General features: G+C 49.7%; 2 protein-coding genes across 5 annotated transcripts in view; one reads left to right on the top strand and one right to left on the bottom strand.

Annotated features, from left to right (window-relative positions):
- PPIP5K1 (diphosphoinositol pentakisphosphate kinase 1) overlaps nucleotides 1-26,509 on the bottom strand; it is a 76,633-nt gene that overhangs the window by 3,708 nt on the left and 46,416 nt on the right. Inside the window, exons 32-33 of one of the 3 annotated variants that reach the window (XR_010023005.1) lie at nucleotides 6,689-6,870; nucleotides 3,323-6,566 (exon numbers count right to left, since the gene is read on the bottom strand). Coding sequence is in view for 1 of the 3 variants with exons in the window: in XM_063092004.1 (XP_062948074.1) it covers nucleotides 6,821-6,870 (50 nt within the window). In the remaining 2 variants the exon portion in view is untranslated. Of the gene's footprint in view, nucleotides 1-3,322; nucleotides 6,871-26,509 lie in introns of those variants that run through there. The other 2 variants (XR_010023004.1, XM_063092004.1) reach the window with 2 other exon arrangements.
- Nucleotides 6,074-26,372, top strand: MAP1A (microtubule associated protein 1A). Of its 2 annotated transcripts, XM_063091992.1 has the most exons (7): nucleotides 6,074-6,326; nucleotides 7,310-7,411; nucleotides 15,120-15,202; nucleotides 15,459-15,599; nucleotides 15,814-24,034; nucleotides 24,179-24,399; nucleotides 24,585-26,372. In XM_063091992.1, exons 1-7 carry the CDS (start codon nucleotides 6,089-6,091, stop codon nucleotides 24,738-24,740), a joined length of 9,162 nt encoding a protein of 3,053 aa, XP_062948062.1. In that variant the 5' UTR covers nucleotides 6,074-6,088; the 3' UTR covers nucleotides 24,741-26,372. The 2 variants fall into 2 exon arrangements, with proteins under 2 accessions (XP_062948062.1, XP_062948061.1); XM_063091991.1 differs by lacking the exons at nucleotides 6,074-6,326; nucleotides 7,310-7,411; nucleotides 15,120-15,202 and adding an exon at nucleotides 12,128-12,183.

Genomic DNA, 26,509 nt, shown 5'->3' with positions numbered 1-26,509 from the left:
TCCCATGAACTTTTTGAAGACCCCTCCTAACCTTATGTCTGTTTTCTTTTGTTCAGCATCATGTTTTCTAGTTTCATCTATGTTGTTGTGTTTATTTGTAGCTTGTTTCTTTTTATCACCAGTAGCATTCTATTGCATGAAGGTACTATATTTGCTTATCCACTCTCCTATTGAGGGACATTTGGATTGTTTCCAGTTTTGAGCTATTTATGAATAAAGTTGCTATAAACAACCATCACAAGTCTTTTTGTGGACATACGTGTGTTCATTTTTCTTGAGTAAATTTCTAGGAGTGGAACTGCTGGGTCATAAGGTAGATGTTTGCTTAACTTTATAAGGAACTTCCAAATACTTTTCTAAAGTGGTTATAACATTTTATACCACCATTAGCAGTATATGAGAGTTCTATTTGTTCCACATCCTTGCCAACATTTGGTGTTATCAGTCTTTTAATATTTGTATTTTGTGGATGTTAAGTGGTATTGAAATGTGGTTTTAATTTGCATTTCCCTAGGACTAATAATGTTAAGCACTTTTTCAAGTACTTTTTGGCCATTTACATATCTTCTGTTGTGAAAATACACTCAAATTGTTTGTCCACTTTATAGTTGGGTTGTCTCTCTTTATTGATTTGTAGGTAATTTGAAAAGATATATTCTGGAAAAAGTCTTTGTCAGATCGGTCATTTTGATTTAATGTTGTTTTATACTTATGTAAAATATTTATCTGATCCCAAAGTCAAATTTACAAAATAAAATAATATGAAAAATGTCTACCTCCCATCCCTGGTTGCTTCACAATCTGCTTCTTCTCTGCTATAGGTTTTGTGGGGGGTTTTTGTACATTTTTTTTTTTTCTCTTCAGAGTCATTATTTACTCTCTTTCTCTCTTGCTCCTCATTTGACCAGGCAGGAAATCAGGTTGGCTCTACCTTTAAAATACTGTGCATCTAGAATCCCTCAGATTCTCTCCATCTCCACTGTCATCACTCTGGTCTGTTACCTCAGTGATCACTCAGATTACTGCAAGTTCCCCAACTGGCTTCCCATTTTAATCTTTACAACCCCTACAATCTATTCTCAACATAGCAGCAAAGGGATCCTGTAAAAATCTAACTCAAATAATATTACTCCTTTGCTCAAAAGCCTGCAGATGTTCCCCATTTTACCCAAATTAAAAGCCAAAGTCCTAACAATGCCTATAAGACTCTATGTGATCTGGCCCCTATATCTCTCTGATCTCATCTCCTATTCCTTTCTCACTCCTCTGCTCCAGCCACAATGGGCTCCAGCCATTTCTTTAATGTACCAGACATACTGCTACTTTAGGAATTTTGTACTAGCTATCCTCTCTGCCTACAAGACTCTTCTGTCAGATACCAATGGCTAGCTCCCTCACTTCTTTCAAATCTTTGCTTAAGTCTCATCTTCTCGATAAAGCCTACCCTGGCCACCCTATTTAAAATTGCAAACATTTCTGGCCCCTTCACCACTCTTTCTCATTACCACACCCCCACCAGCATTCCCAATCACCCTTATCCTATTTATTTATTTATTTATTGCCACAGCACTAAGTACTTTCTGACATACTTTATAATTAACTTATTATATTCATGTTTATTATCTATCTCATCCTTAGAATGTAAGCTCCCTGAGAGCAAGGATCTTTGTTCCATTTGCTGGCACACAGTAAGTGCTCAATAAATATTGCAGAATTAATGAAAGACTTCTAAGCATTATGCTAAGCATATTTAAAAGGTTGTCCCACTTAATTCTCAAAATAAGCCTTATAAAGTGGGGTGCTATTTTTATAATTTTACAGATGAGGAAACTAAAGCAGAAAGTAAGCAACTTGCCCAAGTTCACACAGTTGGCAGTGAGGAATTCAGTTTCACAGAAGAAACTGTATTTTAGTTATGTCATACTTAAGCCCTATGTGGAATAAGATGAAACCTTATTCCACAAATAAGATAAATCATAAAGGTAAAGGTAATGAAATAAATCCCAATATGAGAATTAAGAGGAACAAAGCACTCAAAGAAAAAGGGACAACCTGAACAGAAAGTACAATGACTGAGGGAAAGGCAAGTGGCTCAGATTCACTGAATGAAAGAGCTAGTGCAGGATATTTGCAGGAATTAATGTTGGAAAGGAAAGTTAGAGTATGTTACAAAGGATTAAGAAAGAACTGATGAGAACAAAGGAAGAGAAAAAGCATTTGTTATTTTGTGATATTGTAAAAGAGAACAATATTTCTTCAATCCAAGCATTCCTTGAAGGAAAATAACTATTCTACAAATACTTTGGGGGGAAAAAGATGCAAAATTTAATTCACACATAGGCATGGCCTCAAAACTAAGTGAAACACATTGGTTTGAATTCCCTTTACCATCATCATCTTTATCACCACTAAGAAAATCCTTAGAGATCCCTACAAAGAGGCAGCTTTGCTCAGACTAAAGGAAAGGATGGTGTCAGAGGCCACAGCCAAACACTAGCTTCCATCTCACAGGCTAATGGAATGGAAGAAGGAAGATGGGATCCATAAATACATCTTTTTCACTTTTGGGAATCACTTTCTTAAATAAAATATGGGGAGTGAGGGAGGAAAAAGGGAAATTTTCCTCATTGTCCTTTGCAGTACTCTGCAGGGGGAAGGTAAACCCAATGCCTTTGCTCTACCCATTTACTTAATGTGAACAAATAATAACTATGAAAATTATTCAACAAATATTATTGCAGGCCTCCTCTGTGGGCCAGACATTGTAAAAAATGCAGACTTCTCCCCCATCTCAATCTTTTTAGAGATTATTTTACTCAGCGCTTTTTTAGAGGTTATTTTACTCCAGGCCTTTGCAGATAAACCAGCTATTCCTGCTAAGAGGTGACCCTGTAGCTGCTGGTAGCATTATGATCATAGAATTTTCCCCAAAAGCCAAGGATAAGCCTCTGACACAGCAATCCTGTAATCCAACACAGCTCTCTGTGTAAAGAACGCTTTATAGGCAGAACTGAGTACAGGGTGGGAATCTGAGCAGCATGCAGCTCCCTTTGAATATTTTCGTTGATAAGACCATGCAATCCAGCAGAGCAGGCTGGAGTTCTGCCAAATGAGCTCAGACCCCCAGAAAAACTAATGACATTCATCTGGCTGGTAGTAAAAGAGGAGCCAGTATTTTTCCTTTATGAATTACCAGAGCTGGCTTAAATCTTATGGAGACCTTAAGCATTGGAAGGATTTTGATGCCCTCTCTCACACAACACATAATTCAAGGTGAGTGTAATTAATTACAGTAAATCTCTGCTTTTCTCATGAGGATAACTTTAATACTTTATTTTAAACACAAAAATATGAAATTACTTCCAGAAAAAATTAAGAGATACCACTCCCACTTTGTTAAGTATGTGCTTAATTTACCTATTGGGTAATTTATCACCATAAGTTATGAACTGATGAATGTCTGGGGGCTGAGAATTCCCTAACTAGTTTAGACTTAGCCAAAGCTACAATAACTTTCATCCCACCTGAGATTTATACTATCTTCTGCCTTGTGTCCACTCCAGTGCACACCCAAGGAAAGAGCCTATAATATAGTGCCTTCTTCTTGCACCTCTTCTAACCTCCTCTTTCAGTGGTGGACTCTTCCACAATTCAAGGGTCCTTCATAACAAATAGTTTGAAATTATTTGTTGTACCACTATATCTGCCAATTTTGCTTCTCAAGACTGTGGAAGAAGCTACAGAATGGGAGAGTTCTCAAAAGATCATACCTGATCAGTCTAGGGGGTCAACAGTTAAATCAAACAGTATAGTGGATTCCATAGCTACCATATACTACATGTTCCTCACAATCATGCATATCACAGGTCCCTAATAATCCTTTGAATGGGCTTCTGAATAACATTCTTTTACTACTTGGCTTCTGCTGCAGCACATTATTCCTAAATGCAAACTAGGTTTTTATATACTTCGCAATTCATATATGTATTTCTTTAATTTTTTATTCAGCTTTCTGTCTTGTACATGTGTGCAGTGTTTTCTGTCTTTGTAAAATTCTAGAGCATAGAAGCTAACACTCCACAGTTCTTTATAGACTACTTTGCACAGTGCCATGTACAATTTGACAATTAAAAATATTTTCTGATAATACGATGATGATTCTGAGATCATCACCCAATCGCTGGGATACTGTTAACTAAGGAAAGGAGGAAAATTGAAAGATATCTGTAGTCAGTCTTTCTGTCATATTGTCTGCCTTTTGCAAACAGCCTGCTGAATACCCATCCAGCAAACATATGCGACTTTAATACTATCATGGTCTGCATTTGCAGCTGTAATTAATAAAACCCAATGCTAGCAGGGCCAGAGATCATAGTCCTGAATTTGCACCTACCATGTGATCAGTATGTGATCCTTCCCTATACCATTCTGATCTATTGTCTAATCTCTTTGTCAGACTTGATGAAGGCAGAGCCTGTGGTTAACTGCTGCTGACCCTTATACTGAGATGCAGTGCTAGTTAAAGGCCTCATCTCTACAGTTGCTATGGAAACCATCCCCTTCTCTCCACAACCTATTCTGGCTCTCTGCCTCCACGTGGCACTCTTTTTCTGATTGCAGAAGAGGAGGCCTGCACATCTCTCCATGCTCTTTTCCAGATTCAGATCCACAAATGGTGAGGGAATGGGGGGTGGCAGAGGTTTGGTGGAACATTACCTCATATTTATACAGGGTGACACATCCCCACTATCTGATGTTCTGCCAGTAATCTTTTCACCCCCCTCTCTGCTACAAAAAGGATTATCAGGGCCATGTTCAAATTGGTTGCAGAATGGACTGGCTGTTTGCTATAACATATGCTCCATGATAGAGACCAGGATTCTGTGAAGTACTTAATATGCAGATACTACCAGTCAGAATGTGGCTCACAAGCAGCCTTGCTGAATCAGGTACTGTGCTCCTTTCTACCCTGTACCCTCTCCAAAGTGGAAGGCAAATCGGACAAAAAATAAGTGCTGCTGGAGCCCTAGGGTGAATGAAAGAATCTCTGTCTGATAAACATACGTAAAGAATGATTCAATATCCTGGATGAAAGAAGGAGCTGTAGTGCAGAGTAGGCAGGGGAGACACATTGAAGAGGGTAGATGTATAGCACCATTTTTACAAAGACGTTCTAGTCAGTCATAAAACAGTGCCAGACTTCCTCAATCCTCTTTCACACCCTCTGGTTACCTGGTTTTGTAACTGTCAACCTCTTTGGTTCAAATATTTCCCCTTCTGTTTTGAGAATTCCGTGGGGGAAGTAATACCACAGTCTCCTGAGATTACCCATTTCACTGTGTCACATCATTTGTAGTTAGTTGGGAAGGTCTTCCCTGGATTTTATTCAAATCCCTCTTGCTGCAGTCTGAGCTCATTGCACTCGGTCCTGCACTCAGCAGAGATGGAGACTAGCCAACCACTATCTTCGGAATAACAATTCACCAGGGACTCAGGGCCAGAAGGTCATTCTGTCCCCTCCAATACTGCGCAGCATTCCTGAGCCCTCCCAGGGTCTAGGGCAAGGAGGACAGAGAAACCGAGGATTGACGCCAGGACCCTGACAGGCAGTGACCAAGGGGGGAAAAAAAGCGCCAGGCAATGATAATACAGACACACAGACACACATGGAGACAACGATACAAAACTCGGAGATAGAGAGGGACAAGATGGCTCCCCTCAGCTGCGATAGGCTGCGGAATTGCCAGCCAGTATTTATCAGGGACACGTCCTCAGTAGAATCTTCTTCCGGCGCCGAAGCAATCGACTCTTCCCTCTACTGGGTCCCTCAGAGCCCCCACCCCTGCTCAAGTCGGAGGGGGAGCGCCCTCTGGGAAACTGGAGGGGGGCTGTCGGGGAGCACCACCAAGTCCCGGCCGAGCGACACTGCAGAGCCCACGCGCCAGGCCCCAGTCCGGCCCCTGCGGCGCCTACGCTCCGCCCCCTGACAGGCAGCAGCCAATGAGCGGCTCCGGCCGCCGGCCTTTAAGAACCGCGCGCACTCTCCCAGCAGCGGACGCTGCCCGCCTGGCACTCGACCGGAGTTTCCATGGAGACCGAGGCCTGGCCCGCTAGACCTCCCGACGTTGCCATGGAGACAACTCCGGGGCTGGGGCTCCGCAGTCCCGAAGCACCGCTGGCTCACTACCCAGCCCAGCCGCTGTGCGAGGCCCGAGCCGCGGTGGCTGTGGCAAGCTGGGACCTTCGCAAACACTCTTTGCTCATCGTGATCGGCGATATCGGCACAGAGAGTCAGCTGAGGGCCGTGCGGGCCCACCTTGAACAAGGTGAGCCGCTGTCCTCGCTGTGCTTCGGGCACTTCCATTCCAGTGCTTCGTGGTGCTTCTCCGCCATCTGCGTTCATCTCCCAATGCGCACATCTGCATCCTCCATCCCTTAGTGTGCACTTCCTGAGATCTGCGTCTCTGTCACTTGCATCTTTCATGTCATGTGTCCGTATCCTCCTGAGCTGCTAACATCTCGCTTCCCCACCCTTCCGGCACACCTCGTGGCGTTCCTCAGTCTCCCTGAGGCAGGACAGCTCTGTGCAGCCCCTGGGACCCCTCTGATTACACCCTCTCCCCCCGCAGTGTCTTGGGCCAGATGTTCCGAAAGTCCTCACCATCCCCAGGAGAGTCCATGTCCTTACCTTACAGTTTCTTCTTTAGGGTTCCTCAGCCGGCGCAGGGTGCTTTCTGAACGCCGCATACAAATCTCAAATTTCTAAATGCCCGCTGCCAAACTGCGAGAGTGACCTTCGTGGCTACAAGCTCTTCAGTCCTCACCTCTCTCCCCAGTTGCCGTGTCTGTGGCGCAGTGCTGCGGAGCCACCTGCGGGTGGAAGCAAACGGTAGAGGGGTGGAGGCAAAGGGGGGGGCATGAAGGAGCATCTAGAATCCTACTTAGCTGTAAGGACCGGGAAGGCAGCCCCCAGTATCTGGGAATAGGACCTTGGGTGTCACTTCTACCACAACTGGGCAACCTTGCAAGAACATTCCTACCAACAAACTCATTAATGACCAAATTTAAACTAAACTCTGCCCTTCTCCCTCTGGCTCAGGCAAAGCCCAGAAAAGGCACAGGTTGGGAGATAGACAGGTATTAACCACCTTTCTTAGAGACATCAGTGAGGCTGATGATGGCAGCTGCCCATATACCCTCCCTCTCTTACCCCTTCTGTGAGCTTGAAGGTGCTCCCTGAGGTCCTACTCCCTCCCCCCACCTCACCCCATGTTATCTAGAACCCTCTTTTTTTCTTTTTCTCTCACAGGGATTCTCTCCTGGAACATTGACTTATCATCCTTTGACTTGAACCAAGAGTTGAGACTCTTCATTACCCGGCACCTAGCTCACTTCTCCTCAGAGGTCAAAGGTTAGAACTAGGGTAATTTGTCTCAGTCCTTTGGGTGAGGGCTGATCACAGAAGAACAGTGGTCCAGTCTCCCTGGTAGAACTGGCCTTATGGGAGATTTGGGGGTGGGGGAGGGACTCCTGAGGGGAAAGTCCTACAGCTCCATAGCTATCCCCACATACCCAGTACACTTTACAGACACATGGTATGATGTGAAAGGAGCCTGGAGAACATAATGTCTCCCTGAGAAGAAGGTTGTGGACAGCTGTTAACATGCACTAAAGAGAATGAGGTACTCCTCTTGAGTGATAATCATCTCCCATGCAAAAATCCACTCTCTTCATTTGTGTTCCCCTTTCTGCATACCTCAGCCTTCCTGCTTCCCTTTGAGGAAACCCCAGAATCCCCTCCTCACCTTCCTAGAATCTTGCTTAGCATTTTCCCTCAGGCTGCACAATTTACCCTACAGGTTTCAGGGTTTGTGATTCCTCCTTTGGCTTAGCCAACAGATCTCCAAAGCAGAGCAGAATCCTGGTAGCAAAGGCTGATGAGTGCTGTCAAACCCAGGATGGAATGAGGGCCTCCTGGATTTACCACTACAAAAACTAGTTGCACTCTGAGGTTTGGCTCTGAGATGGAAACTCACAGAATGAAGTTTCTCATTCTGCTGGGTAGGAGAAGTGGGTTATAGATTTGAGAAAATAAGATTTTAGGAACTATCATTCCATGACAAGTGTCTGTGGGAAAACAGCAGAAAGCCTATTGTAAAAGTACTAGGCATCTAGTCATATTATTGGTAAATGTTGACACACCAATTCATGCAGCTTTATGGAATATAAAATCCATTCAGTTCAACAGCCAAATGACAGAATTCATATCTTATATAGATAATTCTCAATTATTCAGTATCAGGAGATAATCACCTCTCCTTCTTTTCCTGCTCCTCTTCCTAACTGCCAAATCTTTGGTCATTTCTTAATCACTGACACCTTTAGAGATGCAGCTGGAAAGTTGGAGAAAACAAAGTTCAAAGCTCTATTATCCTAGGAATATGTACAGCAGTTTTTAAAAATGTGAGTCTGGCATATTCCTGATGTGACTGGTTTCCTGTAAAGCTAGTCACTCCCTTTTTCAAGACTGCCTTCTATTTAGATTATTCACATCATAGGTTCCTCCGTTATCCCTGATAATTGAAAATCATCTGTTTTACTACTTGGTACTCCTAGGATCTTTGGTGCAAGGCTGGATAAGGGGATGACAGAGGATGAAATTAATGACTGAATTGAAGTTTGGGGATTATCTGCTGATGTTAATAATTCACACTGAATTCTCTAACCTTGCCCTTTTGGCCACAGAGACTTGAGAGTAGGATGCTTTCTGGAATATGTAAGAAATAAACAGAACTTAAACCAAAGTACTTAGCCATTCTTTAGATTAAGATGCAGGGATGCTTGGGAAGATGTTTACAGGGAGATGCACAGTTACTCTCAGGCACTTCTCAGAAATAAGCACTGATATATAAACACCTACTGGATAGATCTTTTCAATCAAAGAGTTTTGCCATGGTGTCCTTAAGGAGCTTAGGGTCATATACCCAAGATCAGGGCTTACTTTAGGTTTGGACATTTTCATGGTGGCTTGTCTATGTCCCTGGAGAATAGTGAAGAATTTCCTGGAAAAACCCACACAGCTCAAGAAAGCCACAGCCCCACCCCTGCTGGCTCCTCTTTCAGCTGTCCCCACAAACAACAGTCAGCTCAAAGCAGCTGCAGACACTGCCCCTCCCTTCAGCCTCCTGTTAGTGACAAGGCAATGGGAACCAGACTGGGATGGGCTCAAGGGGATACGATAGTGCCTTATGACTTGTCCCTTTCTGTTCACACCACAGGCTGTACACAAGCCCTAGCCAAATTGCTGAGAAAGGGGACAAAAATGTATCCTACAATGATAGGGAGAGTACACCACCCCCTCCACATTCACATACTCACACACCAAAAAGAAGGGACCATCTGATGGAGAGTCGGTGGCCCAGCTCCTTCTAGTGGTCAAGTCTGGTAAAAGTCTGGTAAAAGTCGTAAAAGGTAGCTTTTGCACCAGGTAGTCTCCAGTGGAGACTTGGGGCCTTCCTTTCTAGCCCCTGCAAAAAATCTTGAGCTTCTGAGCATTCTAATACAAACCTAGAAACAATTAGGACAGTGGAAAATTGAGTTTCAATAACACTCTGATACTTCTATTATTGGGCAGCTATAGGGAAGGGGCTTCATAATTCATAATTGATATTCTAAGACTCTAAAAAACACAGGTTGAGGGACCAGTTTGGAGGCATTCTGTCTGACTCTCCATTACCACTGATGTGCTCAGGGAGTGATAGTTCTATTACTTCTGCCAACATGAAAGCCATCCTGAATTAATACAGAAGCTCATTGGCCCTTGGAACTGAGGTCCACATTGCTGTCTGAAAGAGAAAGCAATAGAACTTAACACAACTTCAAGTCTCATCCTAAAGTATCTCCAGTTCTGGGTTTACCAGGGAGGTAAGGTTACTCCAGAGTTGGTCTTATCTGAGATTCCGATTTAGGATTTCTCTGATCACCAAAGTAAACTCTCAGAAATCTTCTACAAAAGGGAGAGAGACTTCCAGTGGTATCTGTACATTGTAGGTTTAGGATTCTATAAATGAAAAAGTATTTTTTCATCTTTTATGGCATTCAATCCTCACAGCACTATTGGAGGATGATATTAATATTATACTCTTTTTATAGTTCGGGAAGCAAGCTCTGACAGAAATTAAGTGGCTTGTTTAGCAGCATGATAAGTAAAATGGTGGGGTCAGTTCTCGAATCTGAGTTTCTGATCCTACTTTGTGTCTGAGCCTAAGCCTCTGTCTCTTCTCTGGCATCTCACCATTTCATTGCAGCAGAGCCAAGGAATAGAGTAGGTGGAAGGTTAGTTGTGGTGGGTGGCTGTACAGAGGGTGAGGGCTGAAGGAAAACTTGGCTATGAGTAGGAACCGTGTCCAGGGTGTGGCCCTTGGGAGTGGCAGCAGAGCACAAGGGTGGGCTCTGAGTTGGAATGGGAAATGTTATTTTGTTCTCAAGACAAATGTCTACTCAAGTTTCCCTCCTAACATATTCCAGAAAGCCCTAGAAAGCACAGAGGAGATAGAAGGCTTGAGATGGGAGGAAATAAGAACTATGAGGTTGCAGAAGGGAGGTATTGCCTTTTTGTGATGCTCGGAACTTGGCCTGGTTTGTGTTGTGTATCTCTGCAGATGGCCTCTTCTATCCAAACGGGGCTGTTGCCATGTTGCTGCTTTGCATCTCCGGATCTGAGCAAAGATTCCTCCCCCTCTCCCCACCCTCCAGGCCCCCAAGAGTACTGGTGACTCAGCTCCTCCTCTCCTCTGGCTGCAGTTAAGGGGGGATGGGGGATACTGAGAGCAGAAACTATTTTGGCTTCTCTGACCTTCAAAAGCAGCTCTTGGCAGCCTGGGGCAAGGGTGGAGCTGGTGCTGGGGTGCAAGTGGGTGGATGTCACTGTGTGGAAGGCCTTAGAAGTTGGCCAGGACTTGGGGCTAGGGGGTGGGGAGAGTTGATGGGAAGAGGGCAGGGACAGACTATGTGAGAGTATGAGCATCACCTAGTTGGAGGTGAGTGCTAGAGCTCTTCAGATCCTTTCTTTGAGTCTTTGAGCACTTCACTAAATCTGAGACAGATGTAGAAAGTATGGGAAACGCCCAACATTACAAGAATCAAGATAATATGACATAGAGAAAGCAAGAGATATAGGTGCAGAGATAAGGAGAGAACAGAGACCCAACTACCTTACAAAGACATTATAAGATTTTTCTTAATCCAAAGAGTACTTTAATCTTATATTTAGTAATTGGCCTACAGTAAGGAAAACCTTGCTTGGGCCTGGGGCCCTGTGATCCTCCTCAGTCCTTGTTAACTCCTTCACTGAAAGGCAGAAAGCTCCCTGCCCCTTCAACTGCCTCTTTAGACCCAGTAACTCAGGAATCCTGAAGGTCAGTGCCCGTGTGGTTACTGTACTGTGCTACATTGGCACACAACTGCATGCAGCTTCCAGGGTCCCTGTGCCCCACCCTGGAAGGGCTAGGAACCATGCATCCACTCCAGAATTTCAAACTACCCTTCAACCTTAAAATGAGGCTTATTTCTGCCTTCACTGGTTTCTGTAGTTGTGGTTCAGAGCAGGGCAGAGCTCAGCACATCTCCCCATCCCCAGACTTTGTCTCAAGCAGTCCCCCCACCCCTACCCTGTGCTTTCCACCCTCCAGCCTCTTTGTCTCTTGCTCCTCCAGAGACTGAAGGTCACTCCCTGGGTCCATCTGAGGGGAGAGGCAGCAGATGGTTTCTAAGAGAAGGGGAAGGGCCCACATAGCTCGCGCCTCCTATATCCCCACCCTGTGTGCTCTAGCGTGGGGTTTTGGTCTTTTCGCTGATGCTAAAAGAGTATTTCTTAACTAAGCAGGACCGGGGGAAAAGGGTCCTGTGGGCCACAGGGGATCTTGCTGGCTCTTTTGAGATCCCCTCAGCTTCCCAAAGTCAAGCAGAAGCACTAGAGCACTGACATTATGAAGGCAAAGAAACAGTTAATTCTCCCATGCCTCGTCACGGACCAGCCCCTCTTCCCCGCCCTGGCGCCGCCCTCACCATCAAGCCCCCCCCCCCACTCCCACCCCAAGTGCGGCAGACTCTTCCCTGAAGCTGCCGGCTGAGGCCGGGGCCAGAGCCACCACCTCCATGAAGGGCTCCCTCCCATACCCCAGGGTAAGAACTGAACCAAACCAAATGACTTGGCATGGGGTGTGGGGGACTATGTGATGGGGGGCAGGATGGGGGTAATGGGAAGGGAGCTGATACCTAATCCAGTAGGGTGGGCAGGATGGGGGAATGGAGAGAAAAGATGAACAGTACTTGCTGTGGGGCCAGCCTGGACCCAGAACCAGGCAGAGGCCGATGGGGGCTGTGACAGTCCACCTCTCCGGTTGGGTTGGGGTGGGAGACATCAGCCAGGAGCAGCAGCAGAGGGTGGTGCCACTGGCTCTGCCTGGCAGCTGGGGTGCTAGAGGAGTTTGGGTGCTATGTCTTTGGTCTGAGAGAAAGGAGGATGTTATGAGAATGCACCCAATGGGAGGGTCCCTAGGTGTCAGCTGCTGGATTACTCAGCTGCTCCTATGCTGGGGGTAAGCAGGACAGCGAGTTTCTGCCAAGTAAGGGAAGGTGGGGGACAGTATGGAAAAGAAGGGTCATTAAGACGTGGCACGCACCTCCTCATAGTTTGTAATGGGCTCCCCCACTTCGGCCAGCCTGAGATTGGAGCTCTAAGCCCCCCTTTCTGGCCCCCCTGAGGCCACTCTGGAGATTGAGAGCACTCCCTCCCCAGCAGCTGCCCTGCATTCCCAGTCCTGTCAACCCCACAGGTTTTCAGTCTCAGCCCTACCCCCACCTCATCTCTGCTTCTTTTCCTAAGATGGGGGCTCTTGAACAGAGGAGCCAGTTTCTTCTCCCTCTCTTCATCCCCCAATCCCCAACCCCCATGCGGAGGCAGCCAAGAAAATGACTTGTCATGCTGGGGTGGGGGGTGGGGGCGGAGCTGGAGCCTGAGCTCAGCGCGCACACTCACACACACTCACACACTGCGGCATACTGCAGCTGCCCAAGTGGCCCCCCCTCCCCTTCTGCCTCACTGCGGAGACACCTGCCCTCCTGCCTGCTCAGCCTCCGCACCCGCAGCCCACCCCTGACCCCAGAACTGGCCAAGGGAAGTGCCCCTGCCTCACAATACAATCCTCTCCAAAGAAAAAGAAAAAACAAATCAGTTCCCTCGGGGGGGGGGGGGGGGGGGGGGCGGGAAGCAGAAGAGAGAAACAGGGCTTTCTCCCAGGCCTGAAAAAGAGGGGTGCATGATATAAACCATATAATAGCAAATCAGAGCCACTCCCCAGGGATAGGGTTAGGGATAGGGTCTTATGCCGTGACAGGAACTGGGATCTGAGTCTTGTGGTTGTAGACAGGAATGGCAGGCTAGAGAGAGGAAGGGAGTGGTTGATAGAAAGCAAATCAGTCTGTTGCCTTTCTGACCCTCCTAGCTTAAATCTGTGACCCTGTTTGTGTCGGGGTAGCTGTTCCCCTTCTAAATCTGAGCCACTTAAGGCTGGCAGCTTCCTGGACTTTGATATTCCCCACCTGCCCAAGCCCTGCCCCTGCCTGCCTCTGAGGAGGCTGTCATCCTCAAAACTGACCTCAAAGGTTCCCTCAATTCCCAAGTTAATAGAAGAGACCCCTTGAATTCCTCTTGGGCCCAATCCACCCTGTATGGGGTTTGGTCTTCTGACACCATGCATAGTTAATTTCCCCCGGAGCTGCCCCCAGCAGTCCTGTGCTGCTGGATCTGCCCGATCCTGGTGCTATGACTCTTCCTCTTAACAAAGGCTCTTGCCCCAGGCTCCTCTTGTCTGAGCCCCAGAAAGAGAAGAGAGCTGGGTCACAGAAGAGGGTTTAGAGGACAAATTATGAGCCCTCCTACCAGTATCCTCCAGACAGCACACTCCCCAGGCCATCTGTTAGATTTTCTGTTTGTAAGGTTTACTCCACTGTATACTGTAATTGGGAAGGAGGTGGGAGGAGGAAGGGCAGGAGCAGAGGATGGCAATATCCCTCTTCAGCACCTTCTGTCTGACCTGCCACTTTCCTTATTTGCTGTATTGCATGGTGTTTCATGTGAGTCTGGAGAAGGGAAGTAGATAGGGGATTGTGGGATGTCTTATCTTTCTCTGTGGCCTGGGGAATACCCTGAATCTCTCCTTCATAATTTACGTTTCTTGTTTGTGAACCCCTCACTCCCCATCTCCACGGTGGAAGGCCTGAAGGAGAGGGGTGAGAATGAAAGGAGAAACTGTTCACAAGGGACAGGTGTGGGGTAGTGAACCAGGCCTCTCTGGTGGATGTGAAGGTGAGGTGGGACAGAGAGCTGTGAAATCTTTTGGGAGTGGGAATAATATGGTGCCTGCATGTGTGTGAGTGCAGGCTTGGCCTCTGAGTAACCAGAGAGCAGAACCAGAAGTTATAGTCCTATGTCCACTCTTCGAATTATAAAACCCCAAGGGTGTAGATAGCACGGGGTTTTCTGAGTGCTCTGGAACAGGAATTCAAGCCTTGGATGGGGGTTGGAAAGGAGGATGGGGAGTCTGTAGACACTACACAGAAGCTCCCACCTCCTTTTTCCGGGCACTCTGCTGGCACAAAAGCATGGGGAAGAGGCAAGCTAGTGAGCAGAAAGCTGAGTGAGGATCATCATCCCAGAAGCCCTCTCTCCAGCTGAGCTCCCCATCCCAGGCAGCACCAGGAGCTCAGTGCTCGAGAAGGACAAAAGCTTCTTGTCAACCAGGCAGTATGAGGCGGGAGTTCCAGACAGAGGGGCGGGGGCACAGGCGGCAGAGGATGTGGCAGATGAAGGGACAGAGAAGACAGCCAGTGTGGGAGGGGGAGGGGGAAACCCTGAAAGGGAAGGGCTGGAGGAGCCAGTTCCTAGACTTTCCCCTGTAGTGTCCAGGGTGGCAGGGTCTAAGGACAGATAGCCAGGCTTCTTCCCCTAAACCCCATTTTCTGATAGTGCATTCTTTCCTCATTTGTCCCACACAGTGCCTCTCCATTTTAGTTTATACCTACTCTCTTCAATACAAATTCCTAAATCTCTCCCTCAGGCCAGAGGACCCTCTGCCATCAGAGTGAGATCCTAGAGACCATCATCCTGGTAAACCCCAGTACAGACAGCATCAGCTCTGAGGTAAGGCCTGGGCCTGTGCCTTGCCAAGAGGGGCTGCTGCGTATAATCCCACCCTTGCCAGTACTATGACTTTAAGGCCAAGAATTCCTCTCTCTGCCATCTAAGCTGATTTGTAATCCCCAGCCCCATTCTGAAGATATTGTGGGGGACACCAGTGGGGAGCATGTCCTTGCAGTACTGAGAGGGGAACCAGGAATGTTCAGTGCCCTTCCCTGGGTTCCCTACATCTGTGACCTCTTCCCTCCTTCCATTCCAGGTTTACCATCTCCTTAGCAGCCCATCAGCTCACAAACTACTGATCTTGAGTGGACAAAGTTTAGAGCCTGGGGGAGACCTCATTCTACAGAGTGGCACCTACTCCTACCAAAACTTTGCCCAGGTTCTTCACAATCCAGAGGTAAGTTCCACCTGAGTGTCTGGGAGGAAGGAGATATGGGCCAGACTAGAGCTGGGGAGCAGAGGGATCCAAGGAAGGGGAAGTCTCATACTGGGGACCCTGGCAGAAGAGTAGGAGTTCACCTTGAAGAGAGGTAAAGATTAGGGGAATGAATCTAAATCAGACTAACACAACCCCAATGATCTTACTAGGCTTGTATCTCTCATTCCTCTAGATTACCCAATTGCTCAGCAATAGAGACCCTGGGATCCAGGCCTTCCTCACCGTGTCCTGCTTAGGGGAAGGTGATTGGAGCCACCTGGGACTATCCAGTTCCCAAGAGACCCTGCATCTCCAGCTAAACCCCGAGCCCACACTGCCAATCATGGATGGTGTGGCTGAGTTTTCTGAGTATGTCTCTGAGACTGTGGATGTACCATCCCCCTTTGATCTGCTAGAGCCCCCCACCTCAGGGGGCTTCCTCAAGCTCTCCAAGCCTTGCTGCTACATCTTCCCAGGTGGTCGTGGGGACTCTGCTCTCTTTGCTGTCAATGGTTTCAACATCCTGGTGGATGGTGGCTCTGATCGCAAGTCCTGTTTCTGGAAGCTGGTGCGGCATCTGGACCGTATTGACTCAGTGCTACTCACACACATTGGGGCAGACAACCTGCCAGGCATCAATGGACTCCTGCAGCGCAAAGTGGCAGAGCTAGAGGAGGAGCAGTCCCAGGGGTCTAGCAGCTATAGTGACTGGGTGAAGAACCTCATCTCCCCTGAGCTTGGAGTTGTCTTCTTCAACGTGCCTGATAAGCTGCGGCTGCCTGATGCCTCCAGAAAGGCCAAGCGCAGCATTGAGGAGGCCTGCCTCACTCTGCAACACCTAAACCGCCTGGGCATCCAGGCTGAGCCTCTGTACCGTGTGGTCAGCAACACCATTGAGCCGCTGACCCTCTTCCACAAAATGGGTGTGGGCCGGCTGGACATGTATGTCCTCAACCCTGTCAAGGACAGCAAGGAGATGCAGTTCCTCATGCAAAAGTGGGCAGGCAATAGTAAAGCCAAGACAGGCATCGTGCTGGCCAGTGGGAAAGAAGCTGAGATCTCAGTGCCCTACCTGACCTCTATCACTGCTCTGGTGGTCTGGCTACCAGCCAACCCCACTGAGAAGATTGTGCGTGTGCTTTTTCCAGGAAATGCTCCCCAGAACAAGATCTTGGAGGGCCTGGAAAAGCTTCGGCACCTGGACTTCCTCCGTTACCCTGTGGCTACACAAAAGGACCTGGCCGCTGGAGCTGTGCCTGCCAACCTCAAACCCAGCAAAATTAAACAGCGGGCAGACAGCAAGGAGAGCCTCAAAGCCACTACCAAGACGTCTGTGAGCAAGCTGGCTAAACGGGAGGAGGTGGCAGAAGAGGGAGCCAAGGAGGCCCGCTCAGAGCTGGCCAAGGAGTTAGCCAAGACAGAGAAGAAGTCAAAAGAGCCATCTGAGAAGCCCTCAGAGAAGCCTACCAAGCCTGAGAAGGTGAGGACAGAGTCAAGTGAGGCACTGAAGGCAGAGAAGCGAAAGCTGATCAAGGACAAGGTGGGGAAGAAGCACCTTAAAGAAAAGATATCAAAGCTGGAAGAAAAAAAAGACAAGGAGAAAAAAGAAATCAAGAAGGAGAGGAAGGAGCTCAAGAAAGATGAAGGAAGGAAGGAGGAAAAGAAAGACACCAAGAAGGAGGAGAAGAGGAAAGACAACAAATCTGAGGTGAAGAAGATTTCCAAACCAGACCTGAAGCCCTTTACTCCTGAGGTACGTAAGACCCTCTACAAAGTCAAGGCTCCTGGAAGAGTCAAGATGGACAAGACCCGAGCTGCCCGTGGGGAGAAGGAGCTGTCTTCTGAGCCACGAACACCCCCAGCCCAGAAGGGGACTGTGCCACTCCCAACCGTCGCTGGGCACAGGGAGCTGGCCCTGTCCTCACCAGAGGACCTCACACAGGACTTTGAGGAAATGAAGCGTGAGGAGAGGGGTTTGCTAGCTGAACAAAGGGACATGGGATTAGGAGAGAAACTACTCCCTCTAGACACTGCAGAGGAGGGACCCCCAAGCACAGCTATCCAGGGAATACTACCCTCTGTCCCAGGGCTGAAACAAGAAGAGCATAGGATGAAGGAGAAAGAGGTTGTCCCAGACATCCCTGAGGAACAAGGCAGCAAAGACAAAGGCCCAGACTCTGGGGCTGAAACAGAGGAAGAGAAAGATACCTGGGATGAAAAGAAGCAGAGAGAAGCAGAGAAGCTCCCAGATAGAACAGAAGCCAGAGAAGAAAGTGAACCTGAGGCAAAGGAGGATGTGATAGAAAAGGCTGAGTTAGAAGAAATGGAGGAGGTGCACCCTTCAGATGAGGAGGAAGAGGAAGAGACAAAGGCTGAGGGTTTTTACCAAAAACATATTCAGGAAGCCCTGAAGGTAACTCCCAGGGGCAGGGAGGCTCTTGGGGGCCGGGAACTGGGACTCCAAGGCAAGGCCCCTGAGAGGGAGACCTCATCATTCCTAAGCAGCTTGGCCACACCTGCAGGAGCCACTGAGCATGTCTCTTATATCCAGGACGAGACAATCCCTGGCTACTCAGAGACCGAGCAGACCATCTCAGATGAGGAGATCCATGATGAGCCAGAGGAGCGCTCAGCTCCACCCAGATTCCCTACAAGTACGTATGACCTCCCTGGGACTGAAGGTCCTGGCTCCTTTGAAACTAGCCAGCCTACAGATAGTGCTGTTCCTGCCACCTCCAGCAAAGGCTATGGAGCACCAGAGACTGAGATTACCTACCCCCCCAACATGGTGGCTGCCCCTTTGGCTGAAGAGGAACATGTGTCCTCAGCCACCTCAATCACTGAGTGTGACAAACTTTCTTCCTTTGCCACATCAGTGGCTGAGGACCAGTCCGTGGCCTCACTCACAGCTCCCCAGACAGAGGAGACAGGCAAGAGCTCCTTGCTGCTTGACACAATCACAAGCATCCCTTCTTCTCGCACCGAAGCCACTCAGGGCTTGGACTACGTGCCATCAGCTGGTACTATCTCACCCACCTCCTCATTGGAAGAAGACAAGGGCTTCAAATCACCACCCTGTGAGGACTTCTCTGTGACTGGGGAATCAGAGAAGAGAGGAGAGATATTAGGGAGAGGATTGCCTGGAGAGAAAGCCGCACAAGAGGAAGAGGAGGAGATGGCAAAGGTAGAGATGTCTGAGAAACTTCGCAGTCAATATGGATCTCCGATGTTTGGTGCCCCTGGACATGCCCCACATCCAGGGGAACCAGCCCTTGGAGAAGTGGAGGAGAGGTGCCTCAGTCCAGATGACAGCACAGTGAAGATGGCCTCTCCTCCAGCATCTGGCCCACCTAGTGCTACCCACACACCCTTTCATCAGTCCCCAGTGGAAGAAAAGTCTGAGCCTGAAGACTTTCGGGAAGCAGGCTCCTGGGGAGACACTAAGCGCATACCAGGTGTGGGCAAAGAAGATGCTGCAGAGGAGACAGTCAAGCCAGGGCTTGAAGAGGGCATACTAGAGAAGGAGGGGGAGGTACCTCATCTCAGGAGCCCCCAGGCCCAGGAGGCACCCATCAGCATGGTTGGGGGATATTCAGGCTGCACCATTCATCTGTTTCCAGAACAGGACAAAGCGAGGGTCTTTGAGACTATGGAGGCAGGAAAGTCCGCAGGTCCTATTCTGGGAGCAGAAGCCCCTCCCAGAGATTTGAGAACATCACTCCAAGAACCTGGTGAACCTCAGAAAGATGAGGTGCTCCAATTTCCTGAACGAAGCCTCTCTCCTGAAGATGCAGAGTCCCTCTCTGTCCTCAGCGTGGTCTCCGCAGATACTGCCAACCAAGTGCTCACCCCCATGTCTCCCTGTGGTCTGACAGAGCAGCACCTACACAAAAACCTTTGGCCAGAGGTATCTCCAGAAGGCACCCAGTCACTTTCTCTCTCAGAAGAGAGTCCCAGCAAGGAGACCTCGTTGGATGTCTCTTCTAAGCAGCTCTCTCCAGAAAGCCTTGTCACCCTCCAGTTTGGGGAACTAAGCCTTGGAAAGGAAGTAAAAGGGCCTCTGATGCAAGCTGAAGACACCTCTCACCACCTAGCTCCCATGTCTGTTCCAGAACCCCATGCAGCCACAGTGTCACCTCCCACAGATGAGATAACTGGATACTCTGCACAGGCAGACATCTCAGATGAGAGCCCTGACAGAAAATTACCTGCCAGTTCCTTCTCTCACTCTACACTGGCAGGAGATGAGAAGCACTCACCTGGGGTAATCACAAGCCCTGGTGAACACATTCTGACACCTGATAGTTCCCTCACCAAGAGTTCTGAGTCTTTGCCAAGCCCAGCCATGGAGGATATTGCCATGGACTGGGAAGGTAAAGTTCCAGGGTTGAAAGACAGAACCCCAGACCAGAAGTACAAAGAACCCGAGCCAAAGGACGAAGTTCTTCTGCAGAAGGACAAAACTCTGGATCAGAAGGATATTGTTATACAGCAGAAGGATATAGCTATCCATCAGAAAGATGAGGCTCTGAAAGAAAAGAACAAGGCAATGGAACAGCAGGGTAAGGCTTTAGAACAAAAAGGCAGAGACTTAGATCAAAATGATGCAGCCCTAGAACAGAAAGACAAGGCCCTGGAACAGAAGGACAAGATCCTAGAAGAGAAAGACAAAGCCTTAAAACAAGAGGACACAGCCCTGGGACAGAAAGACAAGGCCCTGGAACCAAAAGACAAACACTTAGAACAAAAAGACAAGGCCCTGGAACAGAAGGACAAGATTCCAGAAGAGAAAGGCAAAGACTTAGAACAAAAGGAGAAGGCCCTGGTACAGAAGGACAAGATCCTGGAAGAGAAAGACAAAGCTTTAGAACAAAAAGTCCAAGACTTCGAACATAAAGATAAGGATCCAGAGAACAAGGTCCCTGAACTGAAGGGCAAGTCTCCAGAACAGACAGACAAAGCACCCGAACAAAAAAACAAGGCCCAGGAACAGAAGGATAAGGCCTTAGAAAAGAACGATCAGGCCTTAGAACAAAAATACTTGTCCCTAGGACAAAAGGATGATGAAGCCCTAGAACAAAACAATGAGGTGGCTGAACAGAACAAAACTCAGGAGCAGGAGCACCTAGTGCAGGAGGATAAAACTATGAAATCAAAGGAGATGATCCTAGTCGAAAAATCCCCAGAAAAGGTCAAGGCTGTGGAACAGAAGGAAGAAGCTCTTCTGGAGAAGACCAAAGCTCTGGAGCTAGAAGAGAGCACAGTGCAGGAGGGCAAGGCTCAAGAGCAGGAAGAAAAATACTGGAAGGAGCAACATATAGTCCAGGAGTGGCAAGAAACATCTCCAACCAGAGGGGAACCAGTTGGAGAACAGAAAAGGCCTGCCCCAGCGTGGGAGGATACATCTCCTGAGCAGGAGGACAGGTATTGGAGGGGCAGAGAAGACATGGCCCTGGAACAGGACACATACTGGAGGGAGCTGAGCTGTGAGCGGAAGGTCTGGTTCCCTCATAAATTGGAAGGCCAGCGGGCCCGCCCACGGTACACTGAGGAACGGGAGAGCACTTTCCTCGATGAGGGACCAGTTGATGAACAAGAAGTGCCCCTCCTGGAGCACACACCTCGGAGCCCCTGGGCCTCAGACTTCAAGGATTTCCAGGATCCCTTACCACAGAAGGAGTTGGAAGTGGAGCGCTGGCTCGCTGAGTCACCAGTTGGGCTGCCACCAGAGGAAGAGGACAAGCTTACCCGCTCTCCCTTTGAGATAATCTCCCCTCTGGCCTCCCCATCTGAGATGGTTGGACAGAGGGTTCCTCCAGCCCCAGGACAAGAGAGCCCTATCTCAGAGCCTAAGCCTATGCCAACCATGAGAAACGAACCCAGCACCCCCTCATGGCTGGCTGACATCCCCCCATGGGTACCCAAGGACAGACCCTTGCCCCCTGCACCCCTCTCCCCAGCTCCAGCTCCCCCCACGCCTGCCCCAGAGCACCACACTCCTGCGCCCTTCTCCTGGGGCACAGCTGAGTATGACAGTGTGGTAGCTGCAGTGCAGGAGGGGGCAGCTGAGTTAGAAGGTGGGCCGTACTCCCCCCTGGGGAAGGACTACCGCAAGGCTGAAGGGGAAAGGGAAGAAGACAGTCGAGCTGGGGCTCCTGACAGCAGCCCCCACAGCCCAAAGGTCCTAGAGACCAATGAGAGCTGTGCCACTAGGGAGACAGAGCAAACTGAGCCAGAGCAGAGAGAGCCCACACCCTATCCTGATGAAAGAAGCTTTCGGTATGCAGACATCTATGAGCAGATGATGCTTACTGGGCTTGGCCCTGCATGCCCCACTAGGGAGCCTCCACTTGGAGCAGCTGGGGATTGGCCCCCATGCCTCTCAACCAAGGAAGAGGCTGCCGGCCGAAACACATCTGCAGAGAAGGAGCTTTCATCTCCTGTCTCGCCCAAGAGCCTCCAATCTGACACTCCAACTTTCAGCTATGCAGCCCTGGCAGGACCTACTGTACCCCCCAGGAAGGAACCTGAGCCGGGGTTGAGTGTAGAGCCCAGCCTCACCCCACCTGCAGTGCCCCCCCGTGCTCCTATCTCCCTGAGCAAAGGCTCAAGCCGTCCTCTTAATGGTAACATCCTGAGCTACAGCCCAGATAGGAGGACCCCATCTCCTAAGGAATCAGGCCAGTGTCACCGGGAAGACAGCACTAGTGACTCAGAGCTGGAGAAGGGGGCTCAGGAACAGCCAGAGAAAGAGGCCCAGTCCCCAAGTCCCCCACACCCCATCCCTGCAGGGCCCCCCACATTGTGGCCTGAAATTTCCTCGGACTCACACCTGGGTCCTGCCAGACCCAGCTTGGACTTCCCTGCTTCAGCCTTTGGCTTCTCCTCATTGCAGCCAGCTCCCCCACAGCTGCCTTCTCCAGCTGAACCCCGCTCGGCACCCTGTGGCTCCCTTGCCTTCTCTGGGGATCGAGCTCTGGCTCTGGCTCTGGCTCCAGGACCACCAACCAGAGCCCGGCATGATGAGTACCTGGAAGTGGCAAAGGCCCCCAGCCTGGACTCCTCACTGCCCCAGCTCCCATCACCTAGCTCTCCTGGGGCCCCTCTCCTCTCCAATCTGCCACGACCTGCCTCACCAGTCCTGTCTGAAGGCTCCTCCTCTGAGGCTACCACACCTGTGATTTCAAGTGTGGCTGAGCGCTTCCCTCCAAGCCTGGAGGCTGCAAAACAGGGGTCTGGAGAGCTGGACCCAGGAATGGAACCAGCTAGCCACAGTATATGGGACCTCACTCCTCTGAGCCCAGCACCTCCAGCTTCACTGGACTTGGCCCTAGGTCCAGCTTCATGCCTGCCTGGAGACATGGATGATGGCACCCTGCCCTGCCGCCTGGAGTGCTCAGGAGTAGCCACAAAGAAGCCAAGTCCCTTCCAGGGTTCCTCTGGGGATTGTTCAGCCAATGGCCCAACTGAAACCAGCCCCTGCCACCCAGGCCCTGCCCCAGCCAAGGCTGAGAAAGAAGAGACAGAGGTCTGTCCTGCCTGGGAACGAGGGGCCTGGCCTGAGGGAGCTGAGAGGAGCTCCCGGCTCAACACACTGCTCTCCCCTGAGCAGCCACTGTGTCCTGGAGGGGGCTCAGGTGACCCACACAGCAGTGTCTCTTCTGAGATTGAGGCTGGTCCCCAAGGATGTGCTGCTGAGCCCCAGCCCCACCATGCAGAGCTCTCCCCATCCTTCCTGAATCCATCTCTGACCCCATCCACAGATGACAATGACCTCTCAACTGAGGAATCTCGGCTGGTGGGAAGAGGAGGGCGGCACCGGGCAGGGGGGCCAGTGGCCACAGGGGGCCCTTGCCCTGTGGCTGATGAGACACCCCCCACATCAGCCAGTGACTCAGGCTCCTCACAGTCAGATTCTGATGTCCCACCAGAAACTGAGGAGTGTCCATCCATCACAGCTGAGGCAGCCCTCGATTCAGATGAGGATGGGGACTTCCTGCCTGTGGACAAAGCTGGGGGTGTCAGTGGAACTCATCATCCCAGGCCGGGCCACGACCCACCCCCTGTACCCCAGCCAGACCCCCACCCCTCCCCTCCCCGCCCTGATGTGTGTATGGCCGACCCTGAGGGGTTCAGCTCAGAGTCTGGGAGGCTAGAGAGGCTACGGGAGAAGGAGAAGGTGCAGGGGCGAGTAGGGCGCAGGGCCCCAGGCAGAGCCAAGCCGGCATCCCCCGCACGGCGTCTGGATCTTCGGGGAAAACGCTCACCCACCCCTGGTAAAGGGCCTACAGATCGAGCATCCCGGGCCCCACCCCGACCACGCAGCACTCCAAGTCAGGTCATCCCAGCAGAGGAAAAGGATGGACACAGCCCCATGTCTAAAGGCCTGGTCAACGGACTCAAGGCAGGACCGGGTAAGTATATCATGAAAAGTGGGAAAGATTGTGGGTTGGGGCTGGGTGTGGGCTGGTCAAAGGCTCTAGGAGTGGGAGAGAGGGAGAAGGTTGCCCAAAGTATTCTACTTTTCTTCTACAATGAGTCCTGGCTTGTCTCTACAGTGGCCTTGGGTTCCAAGGGCAGCTCTGGCCCCCCTGTATATGTGGATCTCGCCTATATCCCGAATCATTGCAGTGGCAAGACTGCTGACCTTGACTTCTTCCGTCGAGTGCGTGCATCCTACTATGTGGTCAGTGGGAATGACCCTGCCAATGGCGAGCCAAGCCGGGCTGTGCTGGATGCCCTGCTGGAGGGCAAGGCCCAATGGGGGGAGAACCTTCAGGTGAGTAGCAAGGGACACCAAGGGAGAAGTCACTCAGGGGCAATAGTGGAACACAATCCCTATTCATAAAAGGACTGGGCCCTTTCTATGGGCGGGAGGGCTGCTTCTGAGACCATGAGGTGTCCCTTCCCCCTCACCTAATCCCTTTACGTTCTCACATCAGGCATGTCTTGTCCCCCTCCTAGGTGACTTTGATCCCTACACATGACACAGAGGTGACTCGTGAGTGGTACCAGCAGACACATGAGCAACAGCAACAACTGAATGTCCTGGTCCTGGCTAGCAGTAGCACCGTGGTCATGCAGGATGAATCCTTTCCAGCCTGCAAGATCGAGTTCTGAAAGAACCATCTTTCCTTCCCCAAGGATCCATCCCCCCAGCTCCTTTATAGAATGGCTACTGCTAAGTCCTTTGGGGTTGAGGGAGATGGGAGCTGGGGGTGGGGTGTGTCGGAAGCAGGTATCTTATTGTGGGGACCTGGGCTGGGCTAAAGGATTGTCCCTCCCCCTCATCCACTCCTTAGAGGGTCTCAAAACCAAAGGTAACAAGGATAGGATAGGGGGAAGGTGCAAATTTGGATAGGAGATCATCTGATTGCTGAGAACTCTGGAGAGACACCCTCTCCTAGCTGCCAAATGCTGGCATTGGAAGAGGAGTGAGGATGGGTCTCAGAGAGCAACCTCCTCCCTCATAGAGGGAGATCATATACCCAACCCCAGGGACCTCTTTATCTCAATCCATTTGTTTAGCATCCCTAGAAGGATTTTCAGTACTAATTTCTGTGACCTGGCAGCAGGATATTGTCAGTGATGTGCCCAGAGCTGCGTCTTTTCTTTCAACTCCCATCCCCTTACCCACCAGAGTCTGGGTTCTAGCGGGCGCTTGGGGGTACACCACTGCTACACTGTCTTACTGCTTCCCTCAGTATCTGAATGTCTCAAACCAAAACTTGAAGCTCTTTAGACCAACAGACTGGTGAGAGAAGAAAGGAGCTTGTCTCCCAGCCTCTGCTTCATACCATTCACATCCCAGGGCTGTGTCCAGACCAGGCCTATTGGACAGCACAAAAGGGCAAGGAGATCCCAGCCCCAATCCCAGAATTCTTCCAACCTCCCTGACCCTTTGAGGTTTTCACCCACCCCATTCCAATTATCCTGATTCCTTCTCATTCCCTGCTTGGCTTCCCTGCATGTGATCATCTGCTGTGGCCTGGTGTGTAATGGGTCACAAATAAGCCACTGCTTGACATCCCAACATTTGACACCCCAGCAATGTGTGACTCCCCCAACATTCCACTATGCCATCCTGCAGCTGAAATGGGAAAGCTGACTGCCTCTCCAAACCCAAACTCTTGGACAGAGGATCTGAGAGGTAGAGGCCAGGCCAAAGGACTTAGGGAAAATGAGAGGGAGGAAGGAAAGAGGGAGAGGAAGCTGAGCTATAGCTTAATTCCTACAGAGTGAAATGGAAATGGGCAGAAAATACTACTCCAGGGGAGGACCTCACCCCAAGCAAGCCAGTGAGCAGCCCTGCTAGACTACTGCTGGACCGAGAAAGCCAGATGCTGATAATCATCTGGGCTTGTCTTCTCTGCCAAACAACTGGGAAACCAAAATGAGCCACCTTGTGTTCCTAGCTCCCACCCTCCCCATGCTGCTGTGCTCTGCTCCTCCCCATACTTCCCTGCTATAGTTCCTAGCTGCTGTAATGAAGCTGCCTCCAACTCTAACAATAAATCAAGTTCATCGCAGATGGTGTAGTGCTGCTTAGGCTTTTTCTAACTCCACATATTGCTTAGTTGCTGGGCCCTGGCTTCCACCTCTTTGCTTCAACCAGCATTGTCATTTATCTCAGAAGATTTCAATGCCTTTGATTATTGGAATCAGTTCCAGGAACCAAAGAACATAGTCAGGGTGGGCAAAATAAAAAGACATAGGATGCAGCATAATTTCTAAAAATGTGTGAAAATGCCTTATGGGGAATAGGGTGGGGATATACATTTGGTTTAGGGGAGGGAAGAGGGACAGGGAGCTTCCTGGGAAGGGGATCTGCATTCCATGGGGTCAAGAGCTGAGGACCAAATAACCAGGATCAGATACCCTGGACAGGG

Source organism: Cynocephalus volans, chromosome 3 (assembly GCF_027409185.1).
Source record: "Cynocephalus volans isolate mCynVol1 chromosome 3, mCynVol1.pri, whole genome shotgun sequence".
NCBI lineage: Eukaryota > Metazoa > Chordata > Mammalia > Dermoptera > Cynocephalidae > Cynocephalus > Cynocephalus volans.
This window is presented reverse-complemented; position numbering and strand designations above follow the sequence as displayed.

Coding starts and splice junctions, on each gene's coding strand:
- MAP1A (XM_063091992.1), top strand. CDS start 6,089: ATGGAGACCGAGGCCTGGCCCGCTAGACCTCCCGACGTTGCCATGGAG. Junction 15,600..15,813: donor AGGTTCTTCACAATCCAGAG/GTAAGTTCCACC, acceptor TCATTCCTCTAG/ATTACCCAATTGCTCAGCAA. Junction 24,035..24,178: donor CGGACTCAAGGCAGGACCGG/GTAAGTATATCA, acceptor TTGTCTCTACAG/TGGCCTTGGGTTCCAAGGGC.